Source organism: Protopterus annectens, chromosome 9.part0 (genome assembly GCF_019279795.1).
Source record: "Protopterus annectens isolate FY-2018-M chromosome 9.part0, PAN1.0, whole genome shotgun sequence".
NCBI lineage: Eukaryota > Metazoa > Chordata > Ceratodontiformes > Protopteridae > Protopterus > Protopterus annectens.
Genome location: NC_056743.1, coordinates 972,937,312 through 972,951,256, shown reverse-complemented (window position 1 = coordinate 972,951,256; position 13,945 = coordinate 972,937,312). Strand labels below are relative to the sequence as shown.

At 37.9% G+C, this 13,945-nt stretch overlaps 1 protein-coding gene across 2 annotated transcripts in view; it reads left to right on the top strand.

Annotated features, from left to right (window-relative positions):
• Positions 1–13,571, top strand: part of CNPY2 (canopy FGF signaling regulator 2) — a gene marked incomplete at its 5' end in the record, with an annotated part of 208,691 nt that extends 195,120 nt beyond the window's left edge. Inside the window, 1 exon segment of one of the 2 annotated variants that reach the window (XM_044083716.1) lies at positions 10,160–13,571. In XM_044083716.1, coding sequence (XP_043939651.1) covers positions 10,160–10,342 — 183 coding nt within the window. 2 annotated transcript variants of the gene reach the window in all.
• Between the last annotated feature and the right edge of the window lie 374 nt (positions 13,572–13,945).

The following is a 13,945-nucleotide window of genomic DNA, read 5'->3' as shown; positions in this document are numbered from 1 at the left end:
TGTGAGGAAGAAAGAGGTAACTGGGAACATGTGTTTTGGGAGTGCAATGAATTGTCAGACTTCAACAATTCCCTACAGAGTATTTTTATTAAGCAAGAAACATCTTTATTAAACTGTCGCATATGACATGGATCATGTTATGTTTATGTAAATGACAGTAAACATTGTGACACTCAGTTGCAAACATTATACATTCCAAACTGTGCTGACACAACTGTAGTTGCAAACATTAAACATCACTTTTAACATACCCACTCATTGTTAGTCATCAATTACATAGCCCATTCAAATCCTGCCTTCTTTTAAACCTTGTTCCTCCTCTCCATGTATTGATCCCACAGTTCCCATATTTTCTGTGCAATTTGCTCCTACCCTTTTTTAAAGATCCCAGTTCCAGTTTTAATTGTTACTATCTTCACTACTTCTAGTGAAGTTGGTTTAGACTTTAATTTCTATTTTTCTACTAAGTGCGTTTTTGGCAGCCATTATAATTAAACTCAGCAAGGCCTTACTATGTCTAGGCAATTCCCAGCTTGTGTCATAGCTCAAAAAAATCATTTCCCTAGTCACTCCAACTTGCTCACCCAGCATTTCTCACACAGCAGGCTGCAGGGAATCTTTAAAGTCTGCCAACTCATTACACTCCCAGAAAATATGCTTCCAGTTACCTCTTTCTGTCCCATTGCACGTCTAGCACTTGCTGTCTACCCGAGGAAAAATTCTATGAAGTATGCTTGGTGTGCAAAAGTACATGTGTATGCACTTCCAAAGATTCAAAATCTTCTTCTAGATTTTCTTGCTTGTTTGGGAGACTCCTATATCCCCCCATTGTTTTTGTGAATGGCTTCCTTTCTTAATGGCAACTTCTGTTCTAGATTCTACTAAAAACTCTACCAGTGCTGGTCCTTTCATTTAGGACCCCATATTTTATTCTGTTTGCCTATACTCTATCAATCTTTGATATGGTAGGCAGTCTTTAGCCTGCAGCCCAAATAAGTTCTTGGCATCTTCCCATTCTATTACCTTCCCCCTCTAGTTATTTGCTCACAGTACCTTGGTTCCTTTGCCAGTTTTCTCCAATACATTTCCCACGCCCTCTTGCCTATTGTCTCTATCCCTAATTGCAGTCATCCCTATATGCAGAATCTCCTTTCTACATTCCCGTGTTGGCTTAGTTCTTGGAAGACTTTCAGTTACTTTATGAATGTAATATTCTGTATGATTATTGTTCTTAATAAACTGCATCCAAAATCCCAGTCTCTCCCAGTTACTTGAGCTTCCCCCATTTCATCATCATCTCTTTCCACTTTGAATTATATTTTCTGCTTGTGCTTTGTATAGGAGCCTTAACTGTGTTGTGAAATATCCCTTCAACTCGGTAATCCAAGTCCACCCAGTTTTACTGGAAGAATCAGCTTATCCCACTTGATTCTTGCCATCTTCCCTACCCATCTAAAATCCTTCAGCTATTTATTACTGCCACAACATCTGTAGTGTATAAGGCTAAAGGGACTAAAAACATTTTAACTGCTTGTATCTTACTGTCAATATCCATATAAACAGAGCTTCCATTTTCTCAGTTTTTGTTTAGTTTAGTCGTGGTGCTGCGGTAGTGTTGTCGCCTCACAGTAAGACGCTGTCCGGTTCGATTCTCAGCTAGAGTGTCTTCTGCGTGGAGACCTGCATGAATGGGCGTACCTTCGTTGAAGGTTGTGCGTCAGGCCTGGCAAGCCGGTACGTAAAAATCAACTGCCAATCATTAGCTGACCGGAGTTCCACTGTGGCGACCCCTAACCTGGAAAAGCCGAAAGACACAAGTCTCTTTGCACAGATACTTCGCTGCCACACCAGTATCATTTTTAATCCATACTCCTAAATACTTCATTTTATCATGTCCCCATAAATATGGGTATTGCTGAGCCAGTTTGTATGTCTGTACATAATTTACTGCTATTGGTTTTGTTTTTACTACATTAATTTTGTATCCCAGAAAGGTTTGATACTGTCTCAATATGTTCTTCTGGTTTTGTAGGTATAAAATAATGTCATCTGCAAATAGAGCCAGTTTTTCTTGACTACCATACCTATTATATCCTTGAATTTGAGTCCCTCATTTTCTTTCCCAGTGGTTCTAAATATAATGCAAATAACAAAGGGGAGAGAGGACATCCCTGCCTGGTTCCTCTGCCCAAGTAGAGATTATCAGATGGGACCCCACCTACTTTAATTTTCATCTCCAAACCTTCATATATCCGCCTAATCAACCTAATATTTTTTTTGGAGTATGCAAATGCTTCCATTGCTTTGCTCATAAATTTCCAGATTACTCTGTAAAATGCTTTCTCTGTATCAATACCCACCAGCAACAATAGTATTTTCTTACATTCTGCTTCCCTCTGGATCATCACTGTTGTGTTTATGTTGTCAAATGTTGGCCTCCCCTCCACAAAACCACATTGATCCATGTATGTCAATTTTGGCATCACTTTTGCCATTCTTTTAGCCGTTATAGACATAAACACTTCATAATCGTGGTTTATTATTGAAATGGGCCTGTATGAAGCTGGGTCTGATGGATCTTTACCCTCTTTAGGTAGCATAGCTACTACCGCTTTCTTCCAGGATATTAGCACTTTCTTCTTAAGATACTGTTAAACAAAACCTTCCAGATCTTCTTAATTTTTTCCCTCCTAACTTCAAACCTTTCACAGGAATACCATCTAATCCTGAGGATTTTCCTGTAGATTTGGTTATACTTCGCCATTTTTATATGATCTCCTCCTAACCTAACTGTTGGTAGTTGAGCCTCCTCTCCCTCTAACCTTAGCATATCTAATTCTTCCATAAACATTTCCATTTGTGCCTTTTTGATTTCTGTAGTTCTGTTTTATACATACTTTTATAGAATTTCCAAAGAATTTCTAATACTTCGACAGGATCTCTAGGTATCTTCTGTGTAATAGGCTCCCTAATTTTGGTGACCGCTCTTTCTACTTTCTGTTGTCCGAGTCGTTGTGCTAAAAGTTTTTGTGCTCTAGAGTTATCCAAAAACAGTTGCTCAACAGCAGTCTTTCTAAACTCATGCATATTATCAAGGTGTAGTGCCTTGTTTTCTGTTTAGTATTCTGTAGTTCTCCTCTTGTTCTATCAGATTCCCCCTATTTTGCAATACTTTCAGTCCCTCTAAATAATTCTTGTTACTTCGTAGCCATATCTGCCTAGCTTTTAATTCAACCCTATTTTTAAATTCCATTTTAATTTTATCCCACACTCTAGCATTATTTTCAGAAGAGGTTTCTGTCTTCTCTAGTAGCTCCTGAATAATTTCCACTACCTGTTCCTTAAATTCTTCTGTTTTCAACAGATAGGTGGGAGAGCACCAGTGTCTCATTTCATTTAATTAATTTGTATTTCATTACCCAGTGTTTATATTTTAGTTATTATTGGCACATGATCTGAAGTAGTTGTTGGGTAGCGTATCAAGACTAAATTAAATGTACATTTTCCAGTGAAATGTAAATTCTGTCTGGCCTAGTCCAGTTTTTGTATCTTGGGGAATAATATGTAAATTCACTTGGAATTCCTGATACTGAATTAACATTTTCCATGCCAAATATTTTTCATAAATTTCTTTAAAAATCTATTCTCCTTTGTTATATTTCCCTTTCTGGGCCCCCCCAGACACATCTTCACTGTTGCAAAGCAAATTCCAGTCCCCATCTATAAGTAATATTCCTTGCTGAAAGTTCATCATTTCTCCAAGAATTTTCTTTAGCTCTGTTATAGCAGTTTTTGGTAGAATATAAATACATGGCAGTAGCCCCTTAGCACTACATATCTACCACTATTGTATTTTTCCCTCTTCTATTAGTATTGGAACTCCTCTTGCAATTAATATAGGTACTAGCGTTATCACCTCACAGCAAGAGGCCCTTCAGTTCGATTCTCAGCTGGAGCACCTTCTGTGCAGAGCCTGTATGTCCTCCCTGTGGTCGAGTGAGTTTTAAAGACATGCAGTGTGTGCCTTCCGTGAAGTTTGGGTGCCAGGCTGGCAACTCAACACTGTAAAAACCCCACGGCCAATCAATCTGCAAACTGATGATCCACTGTGGCACCCCCTAATGGCAGGAGCCGAAAGAAGATTCCTGTCTTCCTTTAGCCCAGGTATTCTGCTGAATAACCATCCTGGAAACCTTTCTTTATCCAATTCACATGTTCATTTCTTTCCAAGTGTGTCTCTTGTAACATAGCCATTTGCAGTCTACATTTTTTAATATAGTTCACTACTCTCTTTTTTGGATTTATCTGTGAGACAATTAATGTTTAAAGACATTATAAAAAGAATCATATTCTTGAGGGATTATTTATTCCTACCTTTTATAACAGCTTTTTTAAGTGTCTAGTTTTAACTTTTGTGTTACATGCATGCACTGTTTGACAGGTTAATCTTTTATACAACTGCTTCTTGTCATCTCCATTTGAGCTCGTCGCATCTTGCCGAACTTTTTGTTTTATTGAAAACCCTTAAAGGACAACCGCACCCACAGACTCAAACATGTTTATTTCATCATGATTTGGTGTTTCCTACATTTTAACACCACTCTAGGACTGAGCTTTTTAGATATTTTTATACTCCATTTCTGACTCTGAACACATGGGGTCTGGCATCTTGAAATAATTCTGACTGTTTAGTCTGCCTCTATCCCAGAATCCATTTTGTCTCCAAAAAATTGCATCAGATCTGCCACGTTTTCCCTAAAGCTCCTGTCACTGCACTGATTTTACAGGCATTTACTGCTGTGTTATAGTCACCTACTTTTGGTTAAAATTTTATTCTTTTTCAATGACTACTTCAATTCTGTTCTGTAGCATTTGCACTGCTTTGTGTTTGAAGTGCATTTTATTGCTCTTTCTTAGAAATGCTAACTTGATTTCTTTTGTTTGAAGGCTGAAATCTAGTTCAAGGTTATCTTCCCCTCCCCCTTCACACCTACCTTCCCTAGCCGTGAAAGAGCTAAGGGTAATTTGACCCATTATCTGCATGTGATTGACAGCTCACAGCAGGTGACCAGACTAATGTACTGTTTTCTCGTCAGCCTTTCCTTCCTTACAGTGGGAGACTTTTTTGTTGCACTCCTCCTGTCAAATTTAGAACCAAGCTCCATAGCACTGGGAATAATCACTGTTTTGCAAAGCATCAAACTCCCACTTATTTTTCCTTCCTGTTTGTTTAAACAGCTAACAAATGATGCACTATAAACACAGAATATTTCAGGACTTCCATGACAGCACCCACATGCATTTTTTAAGTGGTAATTTAAGAAAATTACGGTATTGCATACTAATAATCTGATGTGGTGTCGATTAATTGTGACAGACATCTGCTTCTTATGTAAAAACATGCAATTAATGTCTACGCATGGTCATTGCAAATTTATGCTCTTAGTTTTTGCAGCTGTTACTGTGCTTCTGTCTGTACTTTCTCACATATCGGTAGGGCTCTTCAGAAAAGTGAGATTATAGTTTGACATTGTTGCTAGGTTAAGATTGGGCTGGGGAAGGCAGCTCTGACATCACAATGTGGGAGGTCCACTGGCTGTTTTATGCAGCATGCAAATCAGGTGGGGATTGCATCACTTTGGGGGAGGAAACATCCAGTAGCTACAGCAAGAGCTCTGGCAGATGTGACATCATCATTTCAAAGCCAGCTAGAGGTTTTTCAACTTGGTTTTCAACATGAAAGTAAAACAGTATGGAAAGGTTGGAAGCCTAACAGGGAAAACAGTTGAGTGGATTAGCTTTTAAAGCTGCATGGGTGATTTTTCGAGGCTGTGTCAATGAACAGGGACTAAGAGACAGCAGGTTGAGCAATCTGTTTTACTATCCTGCTGTCCTTTAAATAAAAATACACTCACACACGCGCACTCCCCAATACCTCCCTAAAACCTGCTAACTTGACACACAAAACTATATGTACATCTTCAAATATTGAAGTTTTATCCCTTAATATGAACATAAGTTCCAAACTGACAGCCATACACACAGACTCGAGCTGAACAGAAAGAAAGCTTATCCATGCTAAGACACATAGTAGAGCCTGGGATTCTATTAAGTGCTGTCTGACTTTGGCGTATTTTTATAGCTCTCCCAGATGGGAAACACTCGAATACTTTCCGAAAATATTTTCTCGGAGTCATTTCTCTTTCGGATTGTATGCTGGTGACATGAGAACCAGATACAGGACTGTTTACTAGAAGAAAAACCTTATAATATTCAATATTCTTTTTCATTTACTTGTTTTCTGTGAAAACTTGTTACTATATAAAGCTAACAGTCATTCCCCTATGCAAAAATGAGAGCACGCAATTTTTCCTTTGTCATGCTCTTTTAACCAGACCCCCCCCTTTTTTTTTTTTTAACATTGCAGTGCCTACATTTCTTAATACTAAACAAGGAGAAATAGATAAGGGAGATGGCGACAAAAAGAATAAGCAGAAGCACCTGCTTACATTAGTATCCCTTTTGCACTTAAAGTAACATTTTTTCAGGTATTTTTATAACATGCAGAGAAAATCATGCACCACTAGAGTAATACTGTTAAGAAAAAAATGTTTTACTTAGTTAACTCTCTCCCTCATCTTCCCTTCTCCAGAGTATTTTTCTGAACATTAATAACATGAAGTAGGGTATATGCTTTAGAGACTCCTAGAAGTTTAACAGAGTTAGAGCAAGTCCAGTATTTCTAGATTTTCTTGTTCTGTCTTGTTTCACAAATATAATTATTGCTTTGTAATCTCACATTGATCATTTTCCAGGTTACTGACTTTAGTCTCCAAATGTTAATAACATGAAGTAGGACATATGCTTTAGAGTCCCCTACAAGTTTAACAAAGTCCAAGAAAGTCCCATATTTCCAGATTCTTTTGTTCTGTTCCTGTTTATCTCCATCTCTCAAACCCTGTCTCTACTTCATCTCCAGTGCACACTCGATTCATCTAGTCAACTTCTGTGCTTTGTCTCTCTCTCCCTCTCTCTCTCTCTCTCTCTCTCTCTCTCTCTCTCTCTCTCTCTCTCTCTCAATCATTTTCCGTTGAAACACTGGGAAAGATTTCACTGGCACGGTCTCTCTCTCTCTGGTCTTTATTACCAGAAGAACAAGAAGCAGAATCTCCTGTTTCACAGCTCACTTTTTGATGGACAAACTTTTGTATTTCTTCCTTAGCATGTACTACATCAAAAATGTTTTTGTTCCTCCAGGGAAAAATATTTTAAGGATAGCTGGGTAAAGCAGTTTGAATCTCGCACCTGCTTCTCTGTATGTCCTATTATTGGCCTGAAATTGTCCATTAAAATGACGAAACAAGCCATGGGCATTCAGACTTGCAATTTAGCTGAAACACCTGATGTTCATAAGGATCATTTTCATATATCCCATACGCCTCTGACACAAGAGGTTTGGGAGGTCACTCAGTGGAAGTTCCAGCTTTGCTGTAGTTTTCATTTTGTATTTACTGGCGTCCTATATAATGGAATTTATTCCTCTTCTGCCTACTATACAAAGAGTAGTCATTCTCTACAAACACTGTGCTGTCTCCCACTTTTAGAACTTTGTCCTTCTGGCACAGTTTTGTCAGAATCAACTCATTCTGCTGGTACGATTGTATTTTTACTATTAAAGGTGTAGATTGTTTTCTCCTAGCCAGGTTTGAAGCATACACACAATGTGCCCTTTCAATTAACAATTCTTGTTGTGGAATACCAGTCCAGTTGCTTATTTGTACTTTCATAAAATTAATAAGTCTGTTCCTTCCAGCTTCTCTGATACAGTAGAAAATCTAAGGTTTTCCCTACTTGCTCTGTCCTCTACTTCCAGAACACCTCTTCTTGCGCAGTCTCATATTCAGCCAGCCTTTTCATTTCAGCCCCTGAGTTTTGCAGTTCTGTCACCTTATCTGAATATCTGTTCAAAACTTCTTCCATTTTTTTCCAGCTTTTTATTTTGTGTTGATGTACACCATCAATGTTTGGTATATTTTAACCAGGTCTGTGTGCAGCTGCTTTATACTTTCCTCTAGGTTAGTGGAAGTAGTGTCTGGAACTTGCACTGCTTCTTTCTGAACAACTGCAGCAGTTTTCCCATTTTAGTTTTTTTTCTTAACTTTCGTAGCTGATTTTCCTCCAGGTCCTTTATTTCTTTTTTTTCTAGTATCTAGGCAGTGCACTTACTAGTAAGTTACTGAAATTTACTCAAAAATCTAGGCTTTCTCTGCTTAGTTTCGGTTTTCAGACTATTGAGGGCCAGAATTAAGTTGTTACTCAATGTGAGCCCAACTTGGAAGTCCCCCTGCAGAGTATTCTTTCTGAAATATTGGGTGAGCAAATTAGTGTAATAAGGAAGTGATTTTTTGAGCTGTGGTACAGAATCAAAATTGCCTAGACATTGTAAATGGCCTTGCTGAGTTTAATTCTGGTGGCTGCCAAAAAAGCAATGACAAGAAAATGGAAAAGTCTAAACCAACCATAATAGAATGAGCTGCGTAATGTCTGACTGATAACTGTATAGAACATTATACGTTATGTGTAATGTTTGCAACTGAAAATGTCAGTATGGTTTGTTTTCATTTTATATACATGTATGATTGTGTACAAGTGATAATTCAATAAAGAAGCGTCTTGTTTTTTAAAAAAAATGTGGTTTTGTGATGGGGAGGCAAACATTTGACAACATTAATAGAACCGTGATGATCCAAGGGGAAGCAGAATGTCAAAAAAAATACCACTGTTGGTGGATCTTAATGAAGATAAGTCATTCGACAGCATTTGCATTCCCTGGCACAATAATAAGGTTAATTATGAGGCTATATGAAGGATTGGAGGTGAATATTCGTGCGTGAGAGGGTTCTTTGATGAGCTCTGTCTAAACAGAGGAGCCAGGCAGGGGTGTCCTCTTTCCCTTATTCGCATTACATTTGGAACTATAGGTAAAGAAAAATAAGTGACTCAAATTTAAGGATATAATTTGTATAGTAATCAAAAATTTGACTATTTGCAGATGATGTCTTGTCTTGTACCTGATAAAAATCAGAAAAGGATTTTTCAGTGTTGTGGAACATTGAGACTGGTTCAAATCTTTTCAGGATATAAAATTAATGAAGAAAAAACAAAGGCTATAGCTATAAACTATGTACCTACATATCAGTTTAGCAGTACCCATATTTATAGGGACATAATAAAAGGAAGTACTTAGGAGTATGCATTAAAAAGGATTATGCTATGGCATAAATTGTCCTAAAGCATGGTGGTACCATGGGAACCTCCTGAAGGAGGCCGCCTAGTCTCACCTGATTTATGGAAGGCAGCTGGTTCCATAAGACCCATGATAAGGTAAACAAGATGGGCTGCCGTAATTTTCCATACTGATCCTATTGACTCTGGCAGCATCTCTACTGACTACATAAAGGACCCAACAGTAATTTAGAACTCTGTGCTTTAGATAAAAAGGACCCAGAAGGGAAGAACAGTAATCGTAAAACTTGACCTTAGTTGAGCATATGTTGCAGGGATATTTACTGTGCTTGTGCAGTGTTCATTGTGGTGCTAGGAGGAAGTGACAGCTGTAGTTTTTGCTCTGGAAGGCCAGTTTTGTGTGCTGAATGGCGGTTAGTGCTTCTCTTTCATGTATTTACTGTATCAGATTGTTTTGTATGTCGTACCAATACTAATGCATCATACCAGTACTAGTGGTAAATCTGCTGGGATTTGTTTGTGCTTCGTAAGTCTTGATTTGCAGCTTTTTTTTCCATGTAGTTTTAACCTAAGAAAACCTGGATCAAAGCATGACTACCTTTGTTGCTACATTTTTGGTGTGCATTTTCACTGGAGTACCAGGGATCATCTCTGATGGATATTTTTCCTTTACATGTATTATGTGTATCTTTTTGTACATTACACTGCATTGGCATTATGTTTATAATTTTTGTTCATATGTTTGAGCATTTTGTGAGCATTACCTTAGTGTTTAATTTCCATTTTTAATATAACGCTGTTTACATATAGCCATAACTACTTGTATCCTGTTAAAGTGGATAGATGGTTCAGACTTTGCTGTTGCAAATGTAATGTCAGTCTGATTAAAATTTTCTCCCCTTCTGATTTTTAGATCTGTGTGACCATGCTCTCCGTATACCTCATGATGAACTGTGAACCACATTACAGTTGCCTGCACAGAATTAATCGGCATATTGAGCCCTGGGTTATAAGCAGATGCTGTGGCTCTGACAGCAGTTCTTTAACAGACTTTCTCTTTTATAAAGCTGAGACCTGGAAACTTGAACTTTGGTAGTTTAAAAAGTGACCAAACTTTAATGTTGCTGGAGCTGTGGTCAACTTCTGTCTCCGACCTTGTCTTTTTTGTACCATCAGATTCACGTTTCTGTAGGATATTTTTAGGACCCTGATACACTGTATTGATGTGTTTAATGGCATTGCTTATGCACATTTGTGTTTCTGGTTAGTGATGACAAGAATGTTTCACTGCTAGTAACTGAACATTGCACTGGTAATAGTAAACAGATTTGTGATACAAGTTTAAACAAAGTGCATGTCATTAATTAAGAAAATACCAAACAAATGAAAATGTAGTGAAACATATTGAATGGAAGTGGGATTATAACCCTAAGTAACTTATTACCTCATTTTCTGCAAATATAATGTTTGACTGTGAGAGTCTGGTCTGTAGTTTGAGTATGAGACAGCACAGTATTCCAATTTCTATATCGGATCTCTTCCCTAATAAAGGCTCTTCATGTAGGTTATGTAAATTTTACAGTACAGAGACAAGCCCTAGCCTTCTGTCCCTGTTGCCTTGGTTTTTGTCTCAGTGGATTAGCATAGTAAGCTCTTTGCCTTGTCAATAGATCAGCTTGGTTTCATTGTTTAACCGTCATGGAAGTATCTTACCTGTCCATCTCTTAACATGCCTCTGTTTATCTGTCTTGAGTTATTATGCCTCAGTACTCCATACTGATTTTTTTTTTCCATCCACTTGTCAAGGCCCCATTGACTGCTTTCCAGCTGTACCTGTACCCTCATAGAATGTTGGGTTTTGCTTATGTTTTTTTTTTTTTTGAGGGGAGGGTGACAGTGGACAAAGTTAAAACCTGTTTGAATGAACCACGTTCTGGTGAGCGAGGGTATGCAGTGCAAATATCCTTTCAGTTGCTTGTGTCCAGTTAAGCTGATTTTTTGTGTTCCCATATGCTTCCCTTGGTTAGGCAAGGAGATAATTCTACAGAACTGGAGTTCCTTATGTCTTCACCCATCTTCTAGTGACATAATGAACACTGTTAGAAACACATTTGCTGTTTGACTTAAAGCACAGCTTGCTCATTTCCAGTTTTGTGAGACTGCGCTCATAGCCTTAAGTGTATGCATGTCACATCTTAAGTGAACATTAACTTTAGATAAGTGTGAAGGTTTAGATGTAAAATATAAAAGGTTCCATTGGTATTGTTTCCAGTTGCACTAGTTTTGAGACTTGGATTTGTGGGTTGGTTGTGGACCAGCAAGGTTTTAAGATGTATAATAGGCTTTGTACTCTCAATCTGGTTGTTTCCCGGGTATGGCAGTAGACCTTGATATATAACACCCCCCCCCCCCCCCCAAAAAAAAATGTCAGCATTGAGATGCATGTTGGAATTCTCGTTTGCAAGAAATGGTCACACTTTGTGATACGTGTCATGTTCTTATTTACATAACCTTGGTGTCTGCTTCTTTAGTTACAAAGGTTATGGTTTACATAATCATTATTGGAAGTACAGTGAGCTGTGTAATTCATAACCGATAAATGTGGACTCTGTACAGCAGTTATCTGAATTTGCAGAAATGTGAGACTGAAAAAATGTATTTGCTGCAGCCCTTAATGCTAAGACTGAAAAGCATAACTTTTTTTTTATTCTTGAGACTCGCCATTCCCTTCATCCTCTAATTTAATGTGTAGTTGAAATTCTTTGTTCTGTGCCTTAATGCTGTCTTGTATTTTCTTTTCAGTAATACTGGCCCCTGGAGTAACTGAGAACTACAGCCTTGTAGAATGTAGTTTTCCTTGATTAAAAATGGGAACAAAGGAATGAGTTGGGGAGCCCCTTTTTAAGTCTATACATAGTTATTCTACTACCCAGCTCCCCATTTACCTATACTGTGTAGTTTCAGCTAAAAGTGCTCCCATGGCTGCACGTCTGCTGTTCCAGCCCATTGTTTGGTACTGTAAGCTTCACATTGGGGCAGAGGGTATAGAATCTTTTACTGTGTCCCACAGAACTCCTCCCCTCACTTATCAATTGGGTAGCTGTTGCCCGGACTAAAACGCATACGAGTAGCCACCATGGGATGTTTTAAAGTATTTTGCTTATCCAGGGCAACTAATTAGCGCATAGGGTTAATTTAGTTACCTTCTATGCACAGCTGCTGCTATTCCTTATTTATGTGGGCATGTGTTAAAAATGTGCATCTGTGGGTGCGTCATCTGCCTTTGAATAAAGCCATGTTAATAAGGAGCTAGTATTATACTTTAAAGCTGTTTTCAGATCTTAAAACATTGTTGGAAATATTCTTGGCTTTCACAGTAAAGTCTGTGTAAATCTAGCCTAGTATGAAATATTTTTAGACACTGCCCAAGCTTTAACATGGTTTGTGCCAACACCTCTGATCTCTGCTTGAAGGGTCATTCTTGTTTCTGAACATTGCTCTGTAGGACACACCTTTTGGGTGTATTGAGCAGTATGGGCTACAGTACTGCTTTTTATAGTGGAAATGATTTCAGACTTCTCAAAAATAAAATTGTGCTTGCCAGAACTATAAAGCATTGCACAAGTTGTATTTAGATCTTGTGTAACTCCTTTTTTAATTCAGTTGTTATTAAACCGAAGTTATAATAACTGAGGCATAAGCAATGACTTTCTGTTCAAGTAACATGCAGATTGTTCCAGATAAGTGCTGCTTCCTCCCCTTAATTTCCAAATTCTTGTTTTTGACAAAACAAGTTACCTACAGTTCATGTTATAGATTTGAACCTGGTTGTAAAGAGAAAACCTTGCAGTTTAATCTAGCTTACCAGGTAAGGCTTTGTGGCACAGCCTGCTTGCTATATTAATGCAGAAGTGGTTCTAGTGTTATCTACTGTTAGTACTGCATAAAGCCTTTAGGAGAAAGGAGAGCCAGCTGAGCACACTACTGTTGCATAATAGTTTTAAGAGATGTACGTGGCACATCAGCTATTAAGTTTTGCATTCCAGTGTTGGTAAGGGACGTCAAATCCTGGTGACCTTTTTTCTAAGTAGACTTAAGAAGGTGCACAGTTTAATTGACTTTATAATATGTTTTGGTCAAGATTACATGTGATTTTGTTCTTCCGTTTTCTTACTTAATATACTTCTTGTGCCAATAACTGTTTTTATTATAATTGTATTTGTTCTTCAGAACGGTGTACCAGACTTCCATGCATTCATCAGTGTTACTGTACATATAGCTTCTTTATGCAGTTTTATAATAAAAGTGCCTTTTGTTAAAAATAACTAATTTGATGTTTTGTCTTTCACAAAACTGTTGATTCAGCTGTTGGTACAAAATTTGCATTTATCGTGAAGGTCTATCCTTTCTAAAATCTAAGACTTCTACCACCTGTGTAAAACCATTCCATAGATAAATTTCCTTTGCTGGTTTCATACCCAGTTTTCCCATCATGCACAGAACAACCATCTCTCTTCAATTATTTCTTGCTGCTGAACTTTCAATCAGTGAGGGAATGGTTGGAGGATACATTGAGGTATGTAGGATTCTTGTGCTGGTACAAACCATTATGCTTTTTTTCCTTGCCTTCTGTTTTTTATGCTTTTACTTGTTACAGGCTCCCCTTTATCATTTCTGTGGGAAGTCAAGCCTTTTGTTT